The sequence below is a fragment of the Pan troglodytes genome, chromosome 8 (genome assembly GCF_028858775.2).
Source record: "Pan troglodytes isolate AG18354 chromosome 8, NHGRI_mPanTro3-v2.0_pri, whole genome shotgun sequence".
In the NCBI taxonomy this organism is placed as follows: Eukaryota; Metazoa; Chordata; class Mammalia; order Primates; family Hominidae; genus Pan; species Pan troglodytes.
Genome location: NC_072406.2, coordinates 110,538,955 through 110,563,322, shown reverse-complemented (window position 1 = coordinate 110,563,322; position 24,368 = coordinate 110,538,955). Strand labels below are relative to the sequence as shown.

The window sequence follows — 24,368 nt, the reverse complement described above, 5'->3', positions numbered from 1 at the left end:
AACTCGTAACAGCAGTCTTTGTGGCGGGTAGTCACTTGTCTCTTACTCGCTCACAGTGCTTGACTTCCTAATTAAGTTTTCTATTGTTCCTGCCCTCTATCCAAATATGAATGATTCCGGAACCAGATTGGTTAATCCTGTTATTTGAAGAAGGGAAGCTGGGAAATAGGAATAATGATCCCCACACCTATGTAAGAACGCAGTTTGCTAAGGTTACTTTGCAGCTTGCCTGGTCACTCCCATGATCTAACCCTGTAGGGAGGTAGAGTAGGGGATGTTGCTCTGTTTCTCCGCAGGAGTTTGAGGCTCAGAGAGGTTTATGCGACTTGGCAAAGCCAAAACTAGAACCTGGTCCCAGATGCCTTTCCTGTTAGTTTCCTTCCATTCATCGTATCATCCCAGGATCCCCACTCCCTTCACTGGGACTGCATCCTCACCGCCTGGGATGTGCTATGCTGTCTCCCGTCAGTCACTCCTAGCAAGCTCCCTGGGGCTGCTTGGGGAGCTCTGAGTGACCCGCAGAAGTGAGAGCACTTCATGGGAACAAAGGAGGAAGGAACAAAAGTGGGCACCTGCTCTGTGCAAAGGGCTGTGCTGGCCGGGTTCCTGTTCTCCATTGTGGGAGGTGAGGGGCAGGATCCCAGATATGTTCTTAGCAGACTGCCTCAGGGCCTGGAGAGACCAGGGACCACGCAGCCCTTCTCCAGCTTGTCCTTTCTCAACGGGCAGCAGTCAGGACCAGGGCATCTGCCTGCCCTCATATTCTCTCTGTTTTAAGCATTTGCAGGACCAGGGATGCTGTGCTGCTCTCCCATGAGCCAGTCACCGAGTCTGTCTGCTGCAGCCCTTTCTGAACCTCTGGCCGTCTGGATGCTCCACTGTGCTCCTTGCCAAGGTAGATGATCTTGCCCCACCTGGGGAGGACAGGGAGGCAGGCAGCATCCACCCTGGGGCTTTGGGAGGCAGATGGAATGAGGTAGGCAGTGGACTGAGTGCTCCTGGGCTCTGCACACCTGCTCATCCCCTCCCCAGCCCTGCATCCTGAGACCACCCCCATCCTGGTGCCTCATCTCTCCTTCACCCCTCGAATCCAGGTGGGTCATCACAGCCTGCTGAATCTTTAAAGCTCCTCCCGGCCCCCACCAAGGGGTGAGCACTCATTACCTGACACCCGCACCTAGATGACCGCCTTCATGACCTTGACCTGCCCATCTCCAGCCAGCCGGTCACTTCTCCGCTCACAACCACAGCCTCCATTCCATAGCCCACTGCTCCCTAACCCATACACTCTGGTCAGCTTTGTCACATGTACCTGGGAGTCCCAGAGCAGCCTCTTCAGGTCCACCCGCCTCTCCCAGCAACCTCCTTTTCACACCTGTTGCACTCTCAGTGTCTGCCTTGGCATTGAGTAATTCTGTGGGAATAGGCTGCATTCCTTCTTCACTGTGCTGTTATGTCTCCTGGCATTTGCCATAAATACCTTGGGACCAGTTGCACCGAGTTAGTTTGGGAGGAATTCAGTAAGGACCACTAAGCTGGACATGGGGATGACGGAACACAAGACCTGGAGATGCTGTGATCCTCCCAAGAAAACTGGAAATCCACTTGTGTGAGAGTTACAGCAGAGCTTCCTAATCATTGTCATGGCTTAGCACACATACCACATGATTATATCTGCGTGACACCCTGAGGCACATAAGAGGATTTGAAACCACTGCCTGAGGCCTCTTAGCTGCAGCAGCCAGCCTGGAGCACTGTCCTCACCAGCCTGGTCAGGCTGCCCCAAGAGTTTTAGAAGATCAAGGGTTTGCCGCACGCAGAGGGCCATGGCACACAGTGTGGGAAGCTGTATTAAAGATCTTCCAGTGGGTGAATAGTTAAGACGTTTGTTACATAATCAAGCACAGAGTGTGTGGTGTGTGTGTGTGGCGGGGGTGGTGGTGGGGTGGGGAAGGAGATTTGGGAGGGCTGAAGACACTGGTGGCTGTGGCCCTAGAAGCTGCAGCCTACTAGGTACAGGGTCTTTAGGCAGCCTCTGTTCTCACCATGAACAGGGAGAGCAGCATTTGAATGAAACTTCTGTGGTGCTGAAGTAAATTCAGGGGCTTTGAGGCTCATCTTCTGGAGCTGTTTTTTGTTTGTTTGTTTGTTTGTTTGTTTTTTCAGACAGAGTCTCGCTCTGTCACCCAGGCTGGAGTGCAGTGGTGTAATCTCGGCTCACTGCAACCTCTGCCTCCCGGGTTCAAGCAATTCTCCTGCCTCAGCAATTATCCCGAGTAGCTGGGATAACAGGCACTTGCCACCATGCTTGGCTAATTTTTGTATTTTTAGTAGAGACTGGGTTTCACCATGTTGGCCAGGCTGGTCTCGAACTCCTGACTTCAGGTGATCCACCCCCCCCCCCCCTTGGCCTCCCAAAGTGCTGGGATTACAGGCGTGAGCCACCATGCCCAGCCCTGGAACTGTTTTTATCTGAGGGAGAGATATCTCTGGACTGCCCAGAGATGGAGGTGCACCAGTGCCCTCCGATCCACACCAGGCACTAACTGGCTGCCATGAGCATGGCCTCCCTGGGCATTTGGCTCCATGTCTAGGCCAAGACCTGGGTCCCTTCGTGTTCCAGTCTGGTTCCAGTAGGCCCCATGGTGGGTCTGTTGCTGTGCTGATAGGGACCAGATACCACATAGGAAAGGGCCCCAGCCTTGGCATCAGACATGTCTGGGTCCAGATCCCAGCTTTGCCACTTCAGGCTGTGCCTGTGTCCTGCTCTCTAAAATGGGGATACCTGAAGAGTCCTACTTTGTCCAGTTGTGAGGGTGCAACAAAAATGGAAGTCCCTTGTGATGCCTGGTGTGCAGAAGGGGCTCACTGAATGTTTGCTGAGGTTGGGGTCCTCTTCGTTACTCAGACTGAGCTCATGGATGTTGGGGCTGGAGGCTGACCTTGACCTTGCCTTTCCCTGGCAGATGAAGTGTGTCTTGGTGGCCACTGAGGGTGCAGAGGTCCTCTTCTACTGGACAGATGAGGAGTTTGAAGAGAGTCTCCGGCTGAAGTTCGGGCAGTCAGAGAATGAGGAAGAAGAGGTGAGTGCAGGGTAGGCAGTCCCAGGAGGGGTGGATAGGAAGGAACTATACAAAACTACCAGCAGGCAGAGAGGCAGGAAAACCTGTGTTCACCCTGTCCTGGGCAGCATGAGCAGGGTGCTGTGTGGGGTCCAGCATCCTTCACACCTAGACCCTTATCCTCAAGGTTGGCCTCTTGATGCTCTGAGCTCGGTGACCCCACACCCACACCCCACCAGTCCTCTCTGGACTAAATGAGGGCAAGAAGAAGTCGAATTTTATCATGTAACAGAAGAACTTGGAGCCATCAGTTTCTGTAACCTAAAAAGTTTAACAAGGCTGGGCACGGTGGCTCACGCCTGTAATCACAACACTTTGGGAAGCCAAGGTGGGCCAATTGCTTGAGCTCAGGGATTTGAGACCAGCCTGGGCAGCATGGCGAAACCCTGTCTCTACAAAAAAAATACAAAAATTAGCCAGGTGTGGTGGTGCGTGCCTATAGTCCCAGCTACTTGGGAGGTTGAGGTGGGAGGATCACTTGAGTCCAGGTGGTAGAGGCTGCAGTGAGCCAAGATTGTGCCCATGCATTCCAACCTGGGCGACAGAGCAAAAAAAAAAAAAAAAAAGTTTAAAGTAAGCTGAACACGTTAATTTTTTAATAGCTGTATTAAGGTATGATTAACATACCATAAATTGCACATAAAGTGCACAATTTGATAAGCTTTGATATGTATATACCTATGATTCTATCACAATCAATAAAAGGAATATATCTACCACCTCAAACATTTGTAATCCCTTCTTTCCCATCCCCATCGTGTAGGAACTGCTGATCTGCTTTCTGTCATGGTAGATTAGTTTGTATTATATGGCCTTATATAAATGGAGTCATACAGTATGTGCTTGGATTTAGTTTGGTTTTGGTTTGACTGCTTTCACTCAGCATAATTATTTTGTGATTCATCTGTGTTGTGGCATGTATCAATCGTTCATTCCTTGTCATTGAGTAGTAATCTATTGTATCAGCATGCCACCATTTGTTCATTCATTTACTTGTTGATGGACATCTGTGTTATTTTCAGTTTTTGACTATTACAAATAAAGCAACTATGAACATGCACGTACAAGTCTATGTGTACATGGATGCTTTCATGTCCAAGGACAGATACTTAGGATAGACTGGAGGATAGACTGGCTAGGTCATGTAGGTGTATGTGTAACTATTTAATAAGATGCCAAACTTTTCCAAAGTGGTTGTATAATTTTTGATTCCACCTGTAGTGTTTGAGAGTTCAGTTCCTCCATATCCTCACCAACACTATAGTCCGTCTTTTTAATTTTAGCCATTCTAATAGATGTTCACTAGAATCTCACTGTTTTAAATTTCATTTCCTTAATGACTAATGCTTTTGAGCATCTTTTCATGTGCTTATTTGCCATATCTTTTGCCCAGTTTTTATTTGAGTTGATTGTTTCTTCTTCTTATTCTTACTGAGTTTTGAGAGCTTCTAATATATTTTGGATGAAATCCTTTATCAGATATATGTTTTACAAATACTTTCTTTCAGTTTGTGGCTTGTGTTTGTATTCTCAATGGTATCTTTCAAAGAGCAGAAGTATTAGAACTCGAGTTTATCCATTTTGCATTTATGGATTATGCTTTTAGTGTTATATCTAAGAAATCTTTGCCCAACTTACAAAGAGTTTTCTCTACATATTCTTTTGAAAGTTTTATAGTTTTAGGTTTTATATCAGGTCTGATGATCTACTTTGAATTTTTGTGTGTGGTACGAGCTATGGATTGAAGATCATTTTTTTTTTTTTGCACGTGGACATCCAGTTCAACACTTTAACATTACAACTCAGAAATACTTGTCATTTTCACTTACATAATTTCCACTCTACATTTTAAAGGAGTAATTTATTTTGAAAATGTTTTCCAGATTAATTTTGGGTTAAAAATATTTTTACTGGGGATGCAGTGGAAGGTGTTCTTACATTTCTGCAGCATGGACTGATTGCCTCTCTTGCCCTTTCTGCTCTAAGGGGTCTCATCATCCAGCCAATGAGTGAGCTGACTCCACTTCAGGGAGTCCATTTACCATCAACATCACCCGTGTTCTCATCACAGCCTTTAGGCAAACACAAGATATCAGAGATCATAGACATTCAAGTGGTTTTATTTAAGCTAACTGTTAGGCTTTTTTTATTTTTTAACAGTCAATACATATAATATTTAAATTAAGAATTTTTAAATATTTCAGTTTTTAAACTACTGTTACAACTATGTCAACTTAAGAAGCAAACTATTTGGTGGCCTTTCTCTTCCTCTTTATTGAAAACCTGGCAAAGGAACGAACTCCTGAATTTTCAGTTCCTAAAAATGAGTATTGTAAAGGAAAGGTGGTCTTTAAAGTTTTTTTTGTTGTTGTTAATGTGCAACACATTCTTTTCTCATCATATAAATAATGAGTTAATTGTAGGAAATTTGGAAATACAAAGAGATAGTTTTTAAATGACCTATAATTCCATGACCCAGAGCTATTAGCTTTTTAATATACTTTCTTTGGGTCTTTATTTTTTCTATATAATTGGGATTATACCACATTTACAGTTTTACTGCCTGTTTTTTTTTTTCCACTTGCCATTATATCAAGATATTTCTTCTATTTTCTTAAATAGTCTCAGAAGCATAATTCTTAATGGAAACATTGTACTCCAGTACATGAATCAGTGTATCATCCTTTATTTAACCATTTTCCTCATATGGACATATATATTGCTCCTAATTTGCTATATCACTCTTGCTTTAAGAAACATTTGTGCTTAAATTTTATCTCATGTCAGATAAATTCCTCGGATAAATTTAGGATAAATTCCTAAAAATAAAAATGTTGAGTCAAAAGCCATTCAAAGACATTGTACTACTTTATAATTCCACCAAGTAATGTATGAGTATGCTCCTTTATATACACCAAATATTTTTATCTCCCCTGTATTAGTCCATTTTCTTACCACTATAAAGAAATGCCCAAGACTGGGTACTTTGTAAAGGAAAGAAGTTTAATTGACTCACAGTTCAGAAGGCTGTGGAGGCCTCAGGAAACTTACAATCATGTCGAAAGGCAAAGGGGAAGCAAGGCACCTTCTTCACAAGGCAGCAGGAAGGAGAAGTGCTGAGTGAAGGGGAAAGAGCCTCTTATAAAACCATTAGATCTCATGAGAACTCACTGTCACAAGAACAGCATGGGGGAAACTGCCCCCATGATTCAATTACCTCCATCTGGTTTCTCCGTTGACATATGAGGATTGTGGGGATTATGGGGATTACAATTCAAGATGAGATTTGGATGGGGACACAAAGCCTAATCATATCATTCTGCCCCAGGACCCTCCCAAATCTCATGTCCCTTTCACATTTCAAAACCAATCATGCCTTCCCAACAGCTCCCCAAAGTCTTAATTCATTCCAGCATTAACCAGAAAGTCCAAGACTAAAGTCTCACCTGAGACAAGGCAAGTCCCTTCCACCTATGACCCTGTAAAATAAAAAACAAGTTACTTCCAAGACACAATGGGGGTATAGGCATTGGGTAAATGTTCCCATTCCAAATGGGAGAAATTGGCTGAAACTAAGGGGCTACAGGACCCATGCAAGTCCGAAATCCAGTGGGGCAGTCAAATCTTAAAGCTTTGAAATGATCTCCTTTGACTCTATCCACGTCCAGGTCACACTGATACAAGAGGTGGGCTCCCAAGGCCTTGGGCAGCCCTACCCCTGTGCTTCTGCAGGGTACAGTCCTCTTCCCAGCTGTTTTCACAGGCTGGTGTTGAGTGTCTGCGGCTTTTCCAGGTGCATGGTGCAAGCTGTCAGTGGATCTACCATTCTGGGGGCTAGAGGATGATGGCCCTATTCTCACAGCTCCACTAGGCAATGCCCCAATGGGGACTCTGTGTGGACGCGTCTGACCCCACATTCCCTTAATCACTCTAGCAGAGGTTCTCCATGAGGGCTCTGCCCCTGCAGCAAATTTCTGCCTGGACATCCTGCCATTTCCATACATCCTCTGAAATCTAGGTGGAGGTTCCCAAACCTCAGTTTTTGATTTATGTGCACCCGTGGGCCCAATACCACATGTAGGCCACCAAAGCTTGGGGTTTGCACTCTCTGAAACAACAGCCAGAGCTATATGTTGGCACCTTTTAGCCATGGCTAGGACGCAGGGCACCATGTCCCCAGAGCGCACAAAGCAGCAAGGCCCTGGGCCCAACCCCTGAAACAGTTTTTTCTTCCTAGGCCTCCAGGCCTCTGGCGAGAGGGGCTGCTGTGAAGACCTCTGACATGCTCTGGAGACATTTTTCCCATGGTCTTGGTGATTAACGTTTGGCTCTTCATTATTTATGCAAATTTCTGCAGCCAGGGCTTGAATTTCTCCTCAGAAAATGGGCTTTTCTTTTCTATTGCATCATCAGGCTGCACATTTTCCAAACTTTTATGTTCTGCTTCCCTTTTAAACATAAGTCCCAATTTCAAACCATCTATTAGTGAATGCATAAAACTGAGTGCTTTTTAGAGCACCCAAGTCACTCCCTGATTGTTTTGCTCCCTAGAAATTTCTTCCACCCTAAATCATCTCTCTCAAGTTCAAAGTTGCACAGATCTCTAGGGCAGGGGCAAAATGCTGCCGGTCTCTTTGCTAAAGCATAACAAGAGTCACCTTTGTTCCAGTTCCAAATAAGTTCCTCATCTCCATCTGAGACCACCTCAGCCTGGACTTCATTGTCCATATCACTATCAGAATTTTGTTCAAAAGCATTCAACGAGTCTCTGGGAAGTTCCAAACTTTCCCACATCTTCCTGTTTTCTTCTGAGCCCTACATACTGTTCTAACCTCTGCCTGTTACCCAGTTTCAAAGTCACTTTCACATTTTTGGGTATCTTTACAGTAGCACCTCACTCTCTGTGGTACCAATTTACTGTGTCAGTCCGTTTTCATACCACTATAAAGAACTGCCTGAGACTGGGTAATTTATAAAGAAAAAAGGTTTAATTGACTCACAGTTCAGCATGGCTGGGGAGAACTCAGGAAACTTAACAGTCGTGGTGGAAGGCAAAGGGGAAACAAGGCACCTCCTTCGCAAGGCAGCAGGAAGAAGTGTCAAGAAAAGTGGGGAAGAGCCCCTTATAAAACCATCAGATCTGGTGAGGACTCACTCATTTTCATGAGAACAAGTTGAGAACAGCCTGGGGGAACCACCCCCATGATTCAGTTATCTCCACCAGGTCTCCCTTGACACGTGGGGATTATGGGGATTACAAGTCAAGATGAGATTTGATGGGAACACAAAGCTTAACCATGTCATCCCCTCACCAAAAAAAAGTTCTATTCCTGCAGAAAAAGCTATAGTCATGCCCTGCTTAATGATGGTGATACATTCTGTTAATAACAAATTCATCATTAGGTGATTTCCTTGTCATGTGAACATCATAGTGTGTACTTACACAAACCTAGATGGTGTAGCCAACTACACACCTAGGCTGTACAGTATGGCCTGTTGCTCCTAGGCTGCAAACCTACAGCATGTGACTGTACTGAATACTGCAGGCAGTTGTAACACAATGGAAATGTTTGTGTATCTGAATGAACATAGAGAAGGTATAGCAAATATGAAGCAATATAATCTTATGGGGCCACTATCATGCGTGGTCTGTTGCTGACCAAAACATTGCTCTTCAGTATGTGACTATACCGCTTTTACGATGAGTTTCTATCAACATCTAGATTCATAAGTGACTTCTCTATTAATAAAATTTGTTCAAGAAAATCATGGTATATGAATAATTCAGCAAATATTTGAATTCTTGCCTGTTTATGGAATTCTCGCCTATCTGTGGGGTATTCATTAACCAAATATTAATTGGGAACCTACCATGTGCCAGTCTCTCGGGGTAAAGCAGTAAACGTAGCAACATGATCCTTGCTTTCATGGAACTCAGAGTCTAAAGAAGGACATTGTACAGTGAACCAGATGGCAAATAAGTACCATGAATTCAGATAGTGACAAATAGTCTGGAGAAGTTAAATGGGGTATGGGACGGGGAGTGACAGAGGTGGAGGGCGGTAGCCTGAGGTGGCCAGAAAAAAAAAATCTGAGCTGGAACCAGAATGATAAGTAGGAGCCACTGTGAAAGCTGGACAGACTAACTGTGGGAGCTGGGCACAGTCCTTGGTTCCCGAATGTTGGCAGGAAAACCTACTCCATAGTGCTGTGTCCCACTTGTACTTCAATGCTGCACCTTCCCACTGGCCAGTTGCCTGTCTTTCTTTTCAAGGCAAGGTCTTACTCAGCTTCTTGTAGACTTCCCCAGCTCCAAGTTAGGACTGTGCCTTCCCCATATTTCATTCACGTCTCCTGAAATCTTCTTGGGAAGTCTGCTGTTTTCTTCCTTTCTTTTTATTCCACTACGGAGAATTTGAGTTGTAACTGTTCCACTGGCTTTATCCCATTTTATTCACACATTTGCAACAAACTTGTCCAGTTCCTTTTTGTTTTTGTTTATTTGTTTTGTTCCTTCTTTTGGAGAGCTGAGAGAATGGATGGAGGAAGAGCTTATCAAAGTCAATGCAGGCTTGTTATGGAAAATAGGAAAAGTACAGAAACATACTTAAAAATAGAGGGAAAAAAATCACTCCTAATTCCTCTATCCAGAAGTAACTTTAATAGTGTTGGCTTTCTCAGTATTTTATCAATACTTCGTTTTTTCTATGCATTCACATTCTTGTTTTATTTTTAGCTACAACATTGTATCAGAGGAATTTTCCATGTCATTGAAACACTCTAATATTTTAAGTGGCTATAGACCCTTCCATAATTTTGATGTACTGCTATTTATTTAACTATTTCCCTGATACTAGATGTTAACATTTTTTTCCAGTTGTTTGCTATTATAAATTATGCAGTAGTGAACATCTTTGTGCATGTGTCTTTGTCCCAATCTCTGATCATTTTCCTTAGGACAAATTTTCCAAAGTAGACTTATTGCAAAAAACAGCATAGACTTTGGTACATGCTACAAACTTCCTTCCAGCTCCCCGTTCAGTGCTCCCCACATTCCACTGTTGTAATGAGGCCCAATTCCTTAATGTTTCCTTCTAGATTCAGAGCCTAAACAGCACCATTACCCAGCTGGCCCTCCCCATTCTTCCTAACCACCACCCAAAGTGTTGGGGACAGTCTCTTTTTGCCCCCCTCCCTACCAGGACAGTGATACCCTCCCAGGAGGGTCTAACACTATGGAACCCTTGATATCAAGGCCTGATCTTGTCCCTTCCTTTGTTCTTGGTGTCTGGCCCACTCTAAGCTGTGAAATTTTCCCCCATTTTTGCAGCTCCCTGCCCTGGAGGACCAGCTCAGCACCCTCCTAGCCCCGGTCATCATCTCCTCCATGACGATGCTGGAGAAGCTCTCGGACACCTACACCTGCTTCTCCACAGAAAATGGCAACTTCCTGTATGTCCTTCACCTGGTGAGTCTATAGCTCTGGGGCCCATGTTCCTCTTCCCTCAGCTTGATGGGGAGTCCACAGGCCTCTCTTATTTGGAACTTTAGACTCCTTTAGAAGGCAGAAACGGCATCTTATCAAACCCGCCTGGTACCCGAGCCTCCCCTGGCTTGTCTGCAGAGACCAGGGCAGGTGAAGGGAGTGCTCTTGGGGCTGGCTGACACTGGCCTGCCTGTGCCTGCAGTTTGGAGAATGCCTGTTCATTGCCATCAATGGTGACCACACCGAGAGCGAGGGGGACCTGCGGCGGAAGCTGTATGTGCTCAAGTACCTGTTCGAAGTGCACTTTGGGCTGGTGACTGTGGACGGTCATCTTATCCGAAAGGAGTGAGTCTTCAAAGCTGGTCCCCTCTGTCCTTTGCCGAGCACCCTCGCTGGGCCAGGCAGCGTGTGCCCAGCCCCTGTGAAGCTGCCATTTTTCACACACTGCCCCCAGCTGGGTCCCTAGGTCAGAGAAACAGCTCAAGTGAACCTTGGAGACCATCTGGTCTGACCCTCTGACTTTATATCTGGTGAAACAGAGCAGAGAATGGAACTCACTTGCCTGGGGTCATCTGACTGGTTGGTGGCCACATCCAAACTGGATATTTGAGCTCAGGACTCTCAGTCCAGTGCTCTTTCCATCCTCCCAACATCATCGCCCGTCATTACAAATCTGGTCTGAGCTAGTCCTCTCTGGCTTCTCAAGCTTCAGACTCTCCCTCCAGAAAAACACAAGCCCATGCACACTCATACAGTCTCGTGAAGGTTTTCTCAGGAGACAGACCTTAAAACCTGTCTCTGGGCCCACAGTAAAGAACTTGGGGAAAGAGAATCATGGTTCAGAGTATACACTGAGGTGGGAGGGACCCCAGAAAAGGCTTGTAGTTGAAATGTAGACCTAGAAAAGAGAAGTTCATGGTATCACCACCCCCTGATTCTCTAAGATGGATTGGGAAGCTGCGGAGTGTGAAGCTCTGGGACTTTAGAGTTTTGTGGCGATATGAGCAACTACCCATATTGAGGCATTTCTCAAATGCACAAACATTGTTTCATGAGTCATTTTAGCCCAGATAGGTCATGGTTTCAGTGGCAAATGCTGCAGGTGGCGGATGCCTGTTACATGAACCACAGTGGCCAGTGCAGACGTTGCCAGCATCCGAGATGGCTGCGACCCTGAGTAGGGCCCTGATGATGGACCAGATCTTTCTGTGTTCAGTGGCCTCTGTGTGAGAAGCTTAAGCATCACCCTGGCTCTCTCTAGCTGGCTTTGTATGACATGTGTTTGTGTGACAGAGGCTAAGGAGTGAGGTGATTTGCTCAGCTGCCTGCCTTCTGGCTCCGTGCCTATCCCACCCCACTCCACAGCTAGAGCTTGGCCGGAAACGTGGCCCCCTTTCCCAGCTGTGTGGGCAGGTCACATGGGCTCACCAAGCTCTGATGCTGAGCTGAGACTGTGGTCCTTTGGTTGGGTGTGGGGGAGACCAGCTTTCTCGTGATCTCTCCCACCCTCTCTGGCTCTGCCCCCAGGCTGCGGCCCCCAGACCTGGCGCAGCGTGTCCAGCTGTGGGAGCACTTCCAGAGCCTGCTGTGGACCTACAGCCGCCTGCGGGAGCAGGAGCAGTGCTTCGCCGTGGAGGTGACTACTGGGCGCGGGAGTCCTCAGGACTTGAAGCTGTCAGGTCAGAGGGGGCGTCCAGCTTTAAGACCATGTTTTAACCCTAATGAATGAAGGCACAAGCAGCCCCTGAAACTCGTGTATTCAGAGAGAGTTGTTCTTTCTGGCCATATGGAGGGTTGGGTACCCTGATGGGCTTTCCCATGGTAAAACAGCTCGATCCTGGATAACACAGACTTTTAATGTAATTTTTGGGTTCACTGTAAATTACAGAAATCTTTGAAGACAGTTCCTTCAACCCTCCCCTCCTTTTCCCACAAAATTTTATTGAGCTGGAACTGGAGGGGAAAGCAGTGGAGAAAAACACAGCGCTAAAGGCAAGATTCCCTGAGTGCAAATGATACCAGCACTACAGCCAGTAAATAGCCTTAGGCCAGCAGCAGCATAGGAGAGCTGAGCCTGCAACTCTAGGTTAAGCCCAGCCCCAAAAAGTTAAAGTGGCTACTGGTCCTTTTATAAAGCCCTAGTAAATAAAAAACTAAAAAATTAAAAATAAAAACTAAAGTGGCTGATGGTCAGTAGCACTCCTTGCCTTCCTAAAGAGGTAAACCAAATTCTCTTTCAAGCAGTGGTTTTCATACTCCAGTGTGTGTCAGAATCCTCTGTAGGGCTTGTTAAATACAGGTTACTGGGCCTCGCTTTCAGCATTTCTCATTTAGCGAGTCTCGGTTGGGGGCTCTAGAACTTGCATTTCTTTTTTTTCTTTTTTTTTTTTTTGAGATGGAGTCTCGCTCTGTTGCCCAGGCTGGAGTGCAGTGGAGCAATCTTGGCTCACTGTGACCTCTGCCTCCCAGGTTCAAGCAATTCTCCTGCCTCAGCCTCCTGAGTAGCTGGGATTACAGGCACGTGCCACCATGCCTGGCTAATTTTTGTGTTTTTAGTAGAGATGGGGTTTCACTATGTTGGTCAGGCTGGTCTCGAACTCCTGACCTCATGATCTGCCCACTCAGCCTCCCAAAGTGCTGGGATTACAGGCGTGAGCCACAGTGCCCGGCCCTAGAACTTCCATTTCTAAAAAATTCCCAGGTGCTGTTTATTGTGGTTGTCCAGGAACCACACTTTGAAAACCACTGCTAGAGCAGGAAAGGTAAAGATCAAACAAACGTGAACTCACAACTGAAGAAAATCAGATATGGAAGAAAATAAGCCACCATGAGTGAGAGTCAGGAAAATCAATCACCAACAGATTTAGATCCCAAGGCACTTGATACATTGGAACTATTAGGTATAGAATATGAAATAACTATGAAATATTTAAAAATATGAAATGTAGAATCACAAAATGAGATAAGAAGAAACTCTAAATTGACCAGGCAAATTTGAAAAAGAACACGTACAGATATTTTAGAAAAGAAAACATAGTTGTTAAAATGAAAAACTCAAGGGATGTGTTAAATAGCAGATGAGACATAGCTAGAGGGAGAATTAATGAGCTGGAAAATAGATCTGAAGGAATTCATTCTCACACCCCCACTCATTCACTCTTCCAATAAACATATAGTACCTATTATATGCTAAGAGGTGTGCCAGGCCATGGGAATAAAGAGATGAATAAAGACATATTCACTGCCCTTGAGGGGAAATCAGCCATGTATATACTAAAAGATACAATAAAGAATCCTGGTGCCATATTAGGTTTTTCATCAAAAGCCATGGTGGCACAAGAGATGGAGTGGTAAACTCTTTCTAGGACATTAGGAAAGACTTCTTTTAGGAGGTGACCTAATGCCATTAGTATAAAATCCAAACTCTTCCCAAGCCTACCAGGCCCTGTGTGATCTATCGCTGCCTGTTTCACTCCAGCTTCATCTTATGCCTCTCTTGTCCACACTTACTGAGTGCTAGTCACATGAAACTTCTTTAAGTTTCAGGAAAACTATATTTAGATCTGTCCAATATGATAGTCATTAGCTACATGTGGCTGTTGAACATTTGAAATATAACTAGTGCAAATTGAGTTATGCTATGCATGTGAAATATATACCAGATTTTGGTAACTTAGCACAAAAAAGAATGTAAAACATTCCATTAATAAGGCTTTTATATCATATGGTGATAATATTTTGGATATATTCAGTAAAATGAAATATATCATTAAAATTAATGTCAACTGTTTCTTTTTACTTTTTTAATGTGGTCACTGGAAACATTTAAATTATGCATAGGGCCTTCCTTTTATTTCTGTCGGACAGCACCATTCCAAACTCTCTCCCCATCTCAGGGCCTCTGAATATGCAGTTTCCTTGACTTGCAGTGTTCTCTCTCTCCCTCTTTCTCTGGTGGGCCATCCGGTTGTTTAGATATTAGTTTAAAGGTGACCTAATTCAGGGACATTTCTTTGGACACCCTACCCAAGGAGGTCTCTGCTATTTCTCTCTAGCCTAGTGCTGTGTATTTTGTACTTGGTGCTTACTTACAAATGGCACTTACTTTATTTCCTTGTGTATTGCCTTGCCTCATCCACTGGAGTCTAGTGGCCAGACAGTAAGCCTCAGGAAGGCTGGGACCTGGTGGGTCTTAGTCCCCCTGTTTCCAAGTATCTGGTGCAGAGTCCAAGCTCACTGTGGACAGAGTGAATGTCCCCACTAGCCCAGGGCTTGGAGTGGGGCAAGGTTATTGGTGATATGACTTCCTCTCCCTTCCTGCCCTGGCTAGGCCCTGGAGCGACTGATTCACCCCCAGCTCTGTGAGCTGTGCATAGAGGCGCTGGAGCGGCACGTCATCCAGGCTGTCAACACCAGCCCCGAGCGGGGAGGCGAGGAGGCCCTGCATGCCTTCCTGCTCGTGCACTCCAAGCTGCTGGCATTCTACTCTAGGTGAGCTCAAGGTCCGGCGTGTGGTGGCTAAAGGCTCCCTGGCCTCACTCCCCTATTGCCTCTGCCTGAAAAGCACCACCTGCCCAGCGAAGAATCACCTCCTCCATGAAGCCTGAAACCTTCCCAGATTTGATTCTCCAACCTTTTTCAGCTCACTCATTTCTCTGTATCATTCCTTCCTGGAACACTGTCTTAGAGTCTCAATCTAGAACTTCCTTTTATGTTGTTCTTGGTCCCTGGTGCTTTCCCAGTGCTGAATCATTTTCTTTTCTTTGCTCTATACAACCAAGTTTTATTTTGAAATTTGACGAGTTAATTAATTGTATTTGTGCCTTGCCCATCTCCAGAAGTACATTGCTCCTTCAGGGCAGGGGCCAGGCTCCACACTCCTTTAACCTGCCTGCCCCGTCTCCTGCTGGGCATGTGCTGATGGGTGGCCATGCTCCTGTGTCTGCAGCCACAGTGCCAGCTCCCTGCGCCCGGCCGACCTGCTTGCCCTCATCCTCCTGGTTCAGGACCTCTACCCCAGCGAGAGCACAGCAGAGGACGACATTCAGGTCTCAGGGCAGCTTTCTGGGCAGAGGGAGGCCATTAGGGAGGTAGTTCAGAAAACCTGCCTGGAGATGGTGAGCAGGCTCCCCCTGGGGACTCCATGTTTTCTAAGTCACAATTCTGGGTGTGTGGTTGGGCGTGACTTCTTTCCCACTGCTTTCAGATGTAAGGGGAATTCTGGAGTGCACATGGTCCAGTGGGTTAAAAGTGCGGATTTTTCAAGTCAGCCATGGTTCGAAACCCAGCTTCAACACCTGGCTGTGTGAGCTGAGCCTGTACTTGCACCCCTAGAGCCTCAATGCCCTTATCTGTGCAATGGGAATAACAAAGCATCTACCTCTCAGGGGTATTTGGAGGGACAAAAGGGGTGGTTCCCACAGAGCCCGGCACTGCCTGGGGCATAGTGAATGCTTAGTGAGTGTCAGCCACCACCATCGCTGTTGACCCTTTCACCAGGGGTAGTGGTGGGTTGGATACCATTGTGTTGGAATTTCTCGAATTTCCACAGAACAGACCGCCTAGAATCGAATCCCTGGGAAGTCTGAGGACCACACACCCAGGACTGTACCTGGAACGGGTGGAGGGGTGGAGGGGTGGAGGCTTCTCTGTGAAGCGCTGGGAGGCAGAAGGGGTGGAGGGAGCCAGGTCAGATAGCTAACCAGCCTCTCCCCTGCCCTGCACAGCCTTCCCCGCGGAGGGCCCGGAGCAGCCAGAACATCCCCGTGCAGCAGGCCTGGAGCCCTCACTCCACGGGCCCAACTGGGGGGAGCTCTGCAGAGACGGTGTGTGCTGTGCACTTCGTGGAGTCAGGGGCAGGAGGGGATCGGCCTCTGCAGGCGACCAGGCCTTTCCCATCCCTCCTGGGAGAGCAGGGACAGGGTTGAGCCAGCTGGGAGAGCCTCTCAACCTGAGCCACCTTCTCCATTCCAGGAGACAGACAGCTTCTCCCTCCCTGAGGAGTACTTCACACCAGCTCCTTCCCCTGGCGATCAGAGCTCAGGTGAGGCCCGGAGGAAAGCAGGAGGAAACAATAGCTAGCTGCGTGCGACAGGCAGCCCAGGACATCTGTCTTAGGCTTCAGTGGACCCCCGTGCCTCCTAAGGCTTGAGTGCAGGTACCCGTGTTCCTAGAGCACAGGACACTGTCTGCGGCTCCCCATCTTCCCTGCCAGCTCCAGCCTGAACTCAAGGACTGTTAAGACCACTCCACTGATCCCTAAAGCTGTTGATGACAAGTTGATTCATTTAAAACTTCTGTACATGCATTCTCAGACTCATCTTTTTTGTAATTAAAATTAAAAATTAAGTTAAATTTAGTAATAATCATCTAATTTCTATACATTCTAAAATATATTCAGCATCTGTAGTTTATACTTTGTTTCTCCAAAGTATGTGGGTAAACAATAAAAAAAAACTATAAATATTCAAAATGGTTGAGGTGTGGTGGCTCACGCCTGTAATCCCAGCACTTTGGGAGGCCGAGGCGGGTAGATCACCTGAGGTCAGGAGTTCGAGACTAGCCTGGCCAACATGGCGAAACCCCATGTCTACTAAAAATACAAAAATTAGCCAGGTCTGGTGGCAGGCGCCTGTAATCCCAGCACTTTGGGAGGCCGAGGCGGGTAGATCACCTGAGGTCAGGAGTTCGAGACTAGCCTGGCCAACATGGCGAAACCCCATGTCTACTAAAAATACAAAAATTAGCCAGGTCTGGTGGCAGGCGCCTGTAATCCCAGCTACTCGGGAGGCTGAGGCAGGAGAATCGCTTGAACCCGGGAGGTGGAGGTTGCAGTGAGCCGAGATCATGCCACTGCACTCCAGCCTGGGCGACAGAGCAAGACTCTGTCTCAAAAAAAAACAAACAAAAACAAAACTACAAATATTCAAAATGTTAACAAAAAATGGACAACCTTGCTTAGAGAAGTAGATAAACCAAAATCCAGACTGTTGTGGTCACTATGAATAAACATTACATTTATTTCTGAAGTTCTTAGGTAAAAAAAAAAAAAAAAAAAAAAGTGTCCTGTGGTCCCTCCACATCATATGATGGAAGAAAGAAGGCCAGGGTTTCAGGAGGAGAAACCTATTGGGGACTAGGATTTGAAAGGAATTTATTATGTGGCTGCTTTTAACCCAACCCTGGCACATTGGAATCACCAGGCAGCTTCAGCCAGCCCAATTAAGTTACAGTCTGTGGGCCTGGGACCCAGGTGTGAATACTTCTAGGAAATTTTCCCAGGTGAGTTCAGTGTGCCTCAGGTGCAAACCACTGCTGTGCACAGATTTAGGTTACAGCATGCTTTGCCCCCTGGCTGCATATTGAACTCACCTGGGGATCTTTAACAATTATTGAAGCTGAGCCTGTACCCGGAGATGCTGACTCAGTTGGTCTGAGCTATGCCCTGGGCGTCAGGATTTTGTAAAAGTCCCCAAATGATTTTCATGTGTAGCCGAGGTTGACAACCACTGGGTTAGATGCTTTTAACTTTAGGTCTGGCTAGAAGCCTAGGACCCCCTGAGACTGTGTGCGAACTCATTGATGCCTGTGCATTCCTGGGGTGAGGGTTCCTAGCTCTCTTCAGATTCCCTGAGCTCTTGATGAGCCTGAGACCTGTTGAGAAGCAGAGTTCTGGGTAATCTCCGAAGTTCCTCTTACCACTCCCTTCCTCATTCATCACCATCTTCCTCCCAGTCCCTCTCTCTTGATAGTGGTTTTTTATGCCTTAGAACTGTAAAAAATAATGCTGTTCCACCGTGCAGAGAACTCACAACTTACAAATGGTTTGGGTTGCACTCATCCATTTGTAAATCAGGTGTTTAAGATGTAGGAACACACTTCCCCCAAAGAAACATGATTATAAATGAGGGTTGTTTGCAATGAAATATAAGAGGTAACAGTATTATTACAGACACATAATATTTCAGATATGTGGTGGGTTCAGTAGGTTTTTGTGCGTTATATTAGGAAGGAAATCCACCTCAATTCCCAGCACACAGCAGGTGCTCAGTAAGAGCTTGCTGGTTGAATAAATGAATGGGCAAACGTGGACTGTGTGTGCTGACTCCTGAGGGGCGGGTTGAGGCCTGAAGGAATACAGGGGACAGAACAAGGAGGGGATTGGGGGCAAGGGAGGGGGGAGGAAGATGCCCCTCTACGCCCTGACCACCATTACCAAACATGTCCTCAGGAGCTTGATTCTCAGCAGCTGGCTCTGGGGGCGGCTTCTCTGCCCGGCCCAGGCCGCCTTAGCCCTGGTACTGCAGAGTTCACCTTGTGCCTGCCAACTTAGGATGAAGGGGTGTTGCCCCAGCCACATTAGCACCCCTGCGTGGAGCTGGCGGCCAAGGGCTGAGGTTGTGGGGGGTACCTGGGCCCCCTACCCCATGCTGTTGAGCCATTGCTTACATCTCATGGTACTTACATCGTTATGTTATTACCTGTGGCCTGCAGGTAGCACCATCTGGCTGGAGGGGGGCACCCCCCCCATGGATGCCCTTCAGGTGAGTTTCTCCCGTGCCTGCCTGGGCGCCAGCTGATCTGAGATGCCGCAGTGAGTATTGGGGGCTCTGAGGGTTTCGCCTCCAGGGTGTCTCTACCCATGCCAGCCCTCCTCCTGCCCACCCCAGGGCTGGTCAGTGCAGGTGCCTGTCCTGGTGCCAGAGCTCAGCCCAGAGGCAGGGTCCAGGAATGGGCTGTGAGGGGTGGCGAACTTGCCCCTCCCCTCCCCCAGGTGCTGTCCCTCAGCTCCATTGTTCTTGGGAGTGAAAGTCCAATAGAATTTTTTATTTTTTTTAAGTGAGCATGTATATTGTAGAAAAATCAGGAAATACAAAAGTAAACTATAAAAAAGGGAATAAAAATTACTCTTAATTCCGTCCTCAAAGTGAGATTAACATCTTGGGGTGTTTCCTTCTAGTCTTTTTTTCCTATGACTTTACACACACACACACACACACACACACACACACAACTACATATGTACACGTGTATTTTAAAAATCAGATTTGGATACTAACGTGTTTCATTATACTTTTTTATTTAAACATTTTTCTGTTTCCTAAGCACTCCCACAGTGTGGTTTGTAATGATTGGGAGTCCATCACATGCATATGTTATTTATCTAGCAAATCCTCAGGAAAATCGCGTCACTGTGTCCAGTGTTTGCTGTTACGTATGACACTGAAGAGGAATTTTTGTGGCATCTCTCATGATTTCCTTAATTCTATAATTTTTTGCACTAAAGGCTTTCTTGCTTAGATCCCTCTGTAAGGCTGGAGCCTTGCCCATTTGGTCACTTTATGCCTCAGTTTCCCCAATTTAAGTGGCTGTTGGGATGTTCTGAGGGTGATTGAAATGATACAATGTTGAACGTTAGATACCTCCATCTGTTGCAAATGTGGGGAGGGAACCTATCCCCGTCCACTCCCCATCCACGAGTGTTTCCCTGCCTTCTCGGTCCTCTGTGCCACCACCCAGCCCCTCTGCCCCTGCCCACTGCCCTGCTTGGCACCCGGGCCAGACTCTGGGCAGAAAGGCCCAGGAGCAGCTGAGGGAGAGGGGCAACAGCGAAACTGGAGCTGCGAGGGCAGGTTCAGCAGAGTGCAGGAATTTAAAAACTGGAGTTTCTTGGAGCTAAAAACGATTATTTCTTGTGGTTCACAGATAGGGCCGCAATGGGTGGGTCCAACTTAGGGATCCCACCTCTCACTGCAGCTCTTCTTCCTCTGTAGATAGCAGAGGACACCCTCCAAACACTGGTTCCCCACTGCCCTGTGCCTTCCGGCCCCAGAAGGATCTTCCTGGATGCCAACGTGAAGGAAAGCTACTGCCCCCTAGTGCCCCACACCATGTACTGCCTGCCCCTGTGGCAGGGCATCAACCTGGTGCTCCTGACCAGGGTAGGAGAGCCCCTCACCCTGCCCTGATGATGCTTAGGGCTGGCACGTCTTCCCCAGGGGCAGCCCCGTTCACCCACCTCTCGGCCCTTACCCTCAGAGCCCCAGCGCGCCCCTGGCCCTGGTTCTGTCCCAGCTGATGGATGGCTTCTCCATGCTGGAGAAGAAGCTGAAGGAAGGGCCGGAGCCCGGGGCCTCCCTGCGCTCCCAGCCCCTCGTGGGAGACCTGCGCCAGAGGATGGACAAGTTTGTCAAGAATCGAGGGGCACAGGAGATTCAGGTAAGACCCAAGTTCCAGTCCTCCCCACCTGGGGAAGAGGCAGGGCTGGCAGCAGGGTGCATCCGGTCCACAGCAGCTGAGGGGCCAGCGGGCCTGGGTTCCTGTCCGGGCTCCACCTCCCCCGGGCCTACGATCCTTGTTTTCCCTATTATGAAATGATATTGAAAACTTAGCTGCTTTTTGGTTTTCAGAATCTTTTTATGTGTGTTTGGCAGAATACGAATTATAATTCCCCTTTTTTAGGTGTGGAAACTAAGGCTTAGACAAGTTTTAACTTGGCCAAGATTATGCGGCTCATGAGCAGTGGAGCCAGAGCCCGGATGCCGTGAGCAAGTGCAGTCGGGATCCGCCCGTCACGGGCTTCCTCTCTGCAGCGGGGCTGTGTCCCCGGGCTCGCAGGGCAACACGGGGATGTGCAGGTCACGGCTCCACCCCACCCGCAGTGAGCTTAGGGCCCAGGTGGGGAGCTGAGACCAGGAGACAGGTGAGAATGTGCAGGCAGTAGAAACAGTCCATCACCCCGTGCTCTGACAAAGCCCAGATCAGGGCCTGGACGGCAGTGGGGCAGGTGGGGCTTGACTCTGGATTTAAGCAGTGGCAGCGCCTGGTGTTTGAGGAGCTGGGACCCATTGTGGCTGGAGTGCCTGTCAGTCTGAAGGCTGCAGGATTGGCTGGAGGAGGCAGAGCAAGCAGCTGATGCCCCAGACCCAGGCTCCTCTTCACGGAGGCAGAGGCAGTGCCACATCCCGCAGTGCCTCAGGGTGTCCTAAGGAGCACTTTCACTAGAACGCCAAGTTCTTCTGCTTTATAGAGATCCCATGAGGCCGCCCCCTGCATGGCTACCCCATGCCCACCCCATGCCCTCCCAGCTCCTGCAGCAGCACCTCCTCCGCACACCCCAGCCGCTGCCCTATGTGTGCCCCCCACCCCGAGGGGCTGGCCTGGTTGCTGTGACGGTGCTACTATGCGTGCCTGTGCCCGTCAGACAGCGAGCCCCTGGAAACTGCCCTTTAAATAAACGCTGCTGAGTGACTAGAACATGGCACACTGAAGTCTGCAGGGGGCTGGTGGGGCCTGCCAGGGTAGCCTGCATTGGCCAGACGGGCAGATTTGTCTGGGAGCCCTGTGCCCTCTCAGAGCCTGATCTGGGAAGGACTTTGGCCTGGACCTCACTGGAAATATGGTCAGGATGCAAACCTGCCCCCTGTCTTCCTTCCAGAGCACCTGGCTGGAGTTTAAGGCCAAGGCTTTCTCCAAAAGTGAGCCCGGATCCTCCTGGGAGTGAGTGGTGGGCCTCAGGACAAGGGGTGGGTCGTGTGCCCAGGGGACTGTTCCCTGGGAGGCCACATCTCCTCCACCACTGCACTTCATTTATCAGCAAAATAATTTCAAGAAAGGAGATTTCTTCCCACATACGTGGAGCACCACGTGGAGAAGCTGGGAAGCTCCTTCCTATTGCCTGATCAGCTGTGGCTGCCCCCTTAGGTCTTTCCATCTGTCTGTCCTGGGTGCAGGAGCAGGGTGGTCCACCTGGGAGTGAGGGGCTCCCCAGCTTGGTCTGTCCTGGGTACAAGAGCGGGGTGGTCCACAAGGGGGAAAGGGGCTCCCCAGGTCTGTCTGTCCTGGGTTCAGGAACAAGGTGGTCCACACAGGGCGAGGGCCTCCCCTAGGTCCCTTCTGCTGTAATGCCCTCCTCTCTCATGCTCAGGCTGCTCCAGGCATGTGGGAAGCTGAAGCGGCAGCTCTGCGCCATCTACCGGCTGAACTTTCTGACCACAGCCCCCAGCAGGGGAGGCCCACACCTGCCCCAGCACCTGCAGGACCAAGTGCAGAGGCTCATGCAGTAAGTGCAGTGCGGCCCCCTGGATGGCCAGGGCAGGGTCTGGGGCCCGTACTTCCTTCACGCAGCCTGAGCTTGCCTCGGCAGGGAGAAGCTGACAGACTGGAAGGACTTCTTGCTGGTGAAGAGCAGGAGGAACATCACCATGGTGTCATATCCTGACACCGGGGCCCCAGCCAGCCCAATAAGCCTCTTGGGTCTGCTGCCTCCACACCTGCTCCCTGGAGGGACTATGGGCCCCAGGGAAGGGGAATATATGTTCCACCCTATCAGCTGCTCACCACCTCTCTGAAGGAAAATAATGGGACATAGTGGCCCATGTGCCTTGTCTATAGGAATACTTCAAGCTGAAATTTCAGGAATTCCTCCTGTCCCAAAGTTAATTCACAAAAGCCATAAAGACCCTTTATGTCAGTGTTGCCCAGCTGGCAAAATGGTAGTAGGTATTCCACGAGGGGTGGGGATGGGGTGGGTTCCTGTGGTCTAGTTTGGTTGAAAGGGCCATTGTCCTTCTTAGATCATGACAGTGCACAGTGGCATGTAAAAGCTCTAGAAGGCCTACAGTAAATGTTTATCCCTGTTTCAGAAGCCATTCCTAAGACTATTTGACCCTTTTATTATGGAACACTAATTTTATCGAATACTGATTTTCCATGAAAATTCATGTAAAGCAGCTTTTCCCATATCATCTCTGAAATGTCCAGCCCCCAGTCTCCTGAGGCAGGTCCTCAGTGGGCAGGTGAAAGGATGCCAGAGGGCCTCTTTAGCCACCAGCTGCTGCCCTTCCATGGATGTCTCTTCCCCTCCCAAATGGGAGCCTTCCAAACTCTCATGATGAAGTGTAAGGGTTTAGCAAGATCACAGTGAGGTGCATAGGTTGGGCAGTCAGCTAGGCTCACTCATGAACCAAGTGGCTGTGCTCACACTCCAGCCTCACGTGTGTCTGACTTAAATTCATCCCTCATGAAAATGATGCATACCATGTTCCTGTAGGGCCAGAACTGCCCTTGTCAAATGTGCAAGTGTTGAGGATCTTACAGCTTTTCAAGGCCTGGGGAGCTGGGAGGTAGTGGGGGATCTCAGGAAGCAAGGATACAGGGGGCTTGGCTGAAATGGAAGCTGCTGGAAAGAGGCAGTCCTGGCCCTCCTGCCACCATGACTGGGCACAGCTAGAAGCCCAGGACAGAGGCAGGCCGTCCCTAGCTCCTGGCTTGTAAGCACCTTAACTCAGACCTTCACCTACCTAGAAGACTTCCCAGGCCTGGTGCACTTCATCTATGTGGACCGCACCACTGGGCAGATGGTGGCGCCTTCCCTCAACTGCAGTGAAAAGACCTCGTCGGAGTTGGGCAAGGGGCCGCTGGCTGCCTTTGTCAAAACTAAGGTAACCATTTGGACCCAGGGTGGGGATGGGTGGGCCTCAGCCAATATTGGGTAGCCCTTCCTGGTGTGATCCACATGCCTGGGGCTAGCAGAGTGCGCTGGGCAGCAGGCCCGAGGAGGCAATGGCCAGTGCCGGCATAAATAAATGCTCGACAAGTATTTGTTGAATGAGCTAGAATGGAAAGAACGGCAAGGTCCATCAGTTGGGCATCAGAATTTGAAACAAGGTGATTTCTGTTAAGGAAGCATTCCCTGGAAATTCTTTTATTCTCCTTATTTAACTGACTGTTTTTCATGACAAAGTTGTATTTTTGATAGG

General features: G+C 48.2%; 1 protein-coding gene across 28 annotated transcripts in view; it reads left to right on the top strand.

The window, feature by feature from the left end:
• HPS1 (HPS1 biogenesis of lysosomal organelles complex 3 subunit 1) overlaps positions 1 to 24,368 on the top strand; it is a 30,818-nt gene that overhangs the window by 765 nt on the left and 5,685 nt on the right. For 7 of the 28 annotated variants that reach the window (XR_010146662.1, XR_010146663.1, XR_010146661.1 and 4 more), the window contains exons 2-17: positions 779 to 895; positions 2,967 to 3,083; positions 10,453 to 10,590; positions 10,811 to 10,953; positions 12,136 to 12,244; positions 14,939 to 15,099; positions 15,557 to 15,656; positions 16,335 to 16,433; positions 16,582 to 16,651; positions 19,102 to 19,151; positions 20,382 to 20,549; positions 20,647 to 20,826; positions 22,046 to 22,107; positions 22,535 to 22,669; positions 22,754 to 22,814; positions 23,898 to 24,050. Coding sequence is in view for 21 of the 28 variants with exons in the window: in XM_054659841.2 (XP_054515816.1) it covers positions 2,967 to 3,083; positions 10,453 to 10,590; positions 10,811 to 10,953; positions 12,136 to 12,244; positions 14,939 to 15,099; positions 15,557 to 15,656; positions 16,335 to 16,433; positions 16,582 to 16,651; positions 19,102 to 19,151; positions 20,382 to 20,549; positions 20,647 to 20,826; positions 22,046 to 22,107; positions 22,535 to 22,669; positions 22,754 to 22,814; positions 23,898 to 24,050 (1,746 nt within the window). In the remaining 7 variants the exon portion in view is untranslated. Of the gene's footprint in view, positions 1 to 778; positions 896 to 2,966; positions 3,084 to 10,452; positions 10,591 to 10,810; positions 10,954 to 12,135; positions 12,245 to 14,938; positions 15,100 to 15,556; positions 15,657 to 16,334; positions 16,434 to 16,581; positions 16,652 to 19,101; positions 19,152 to 20,381; positions 20,550 to 20,646; positions 20,827 to 22,045; positions 22,108 to 22,534; positions 22,670 to 22,753; positions 22,820 to 23,897; positions 24,051 to 24,368 lie in introns of all 28 variants that reach the window. The other 21 variants (XR_010146664.1, XR_010146665.1, XM_054659845.2 and 18 more) reach the window with 8 other exon arrangements.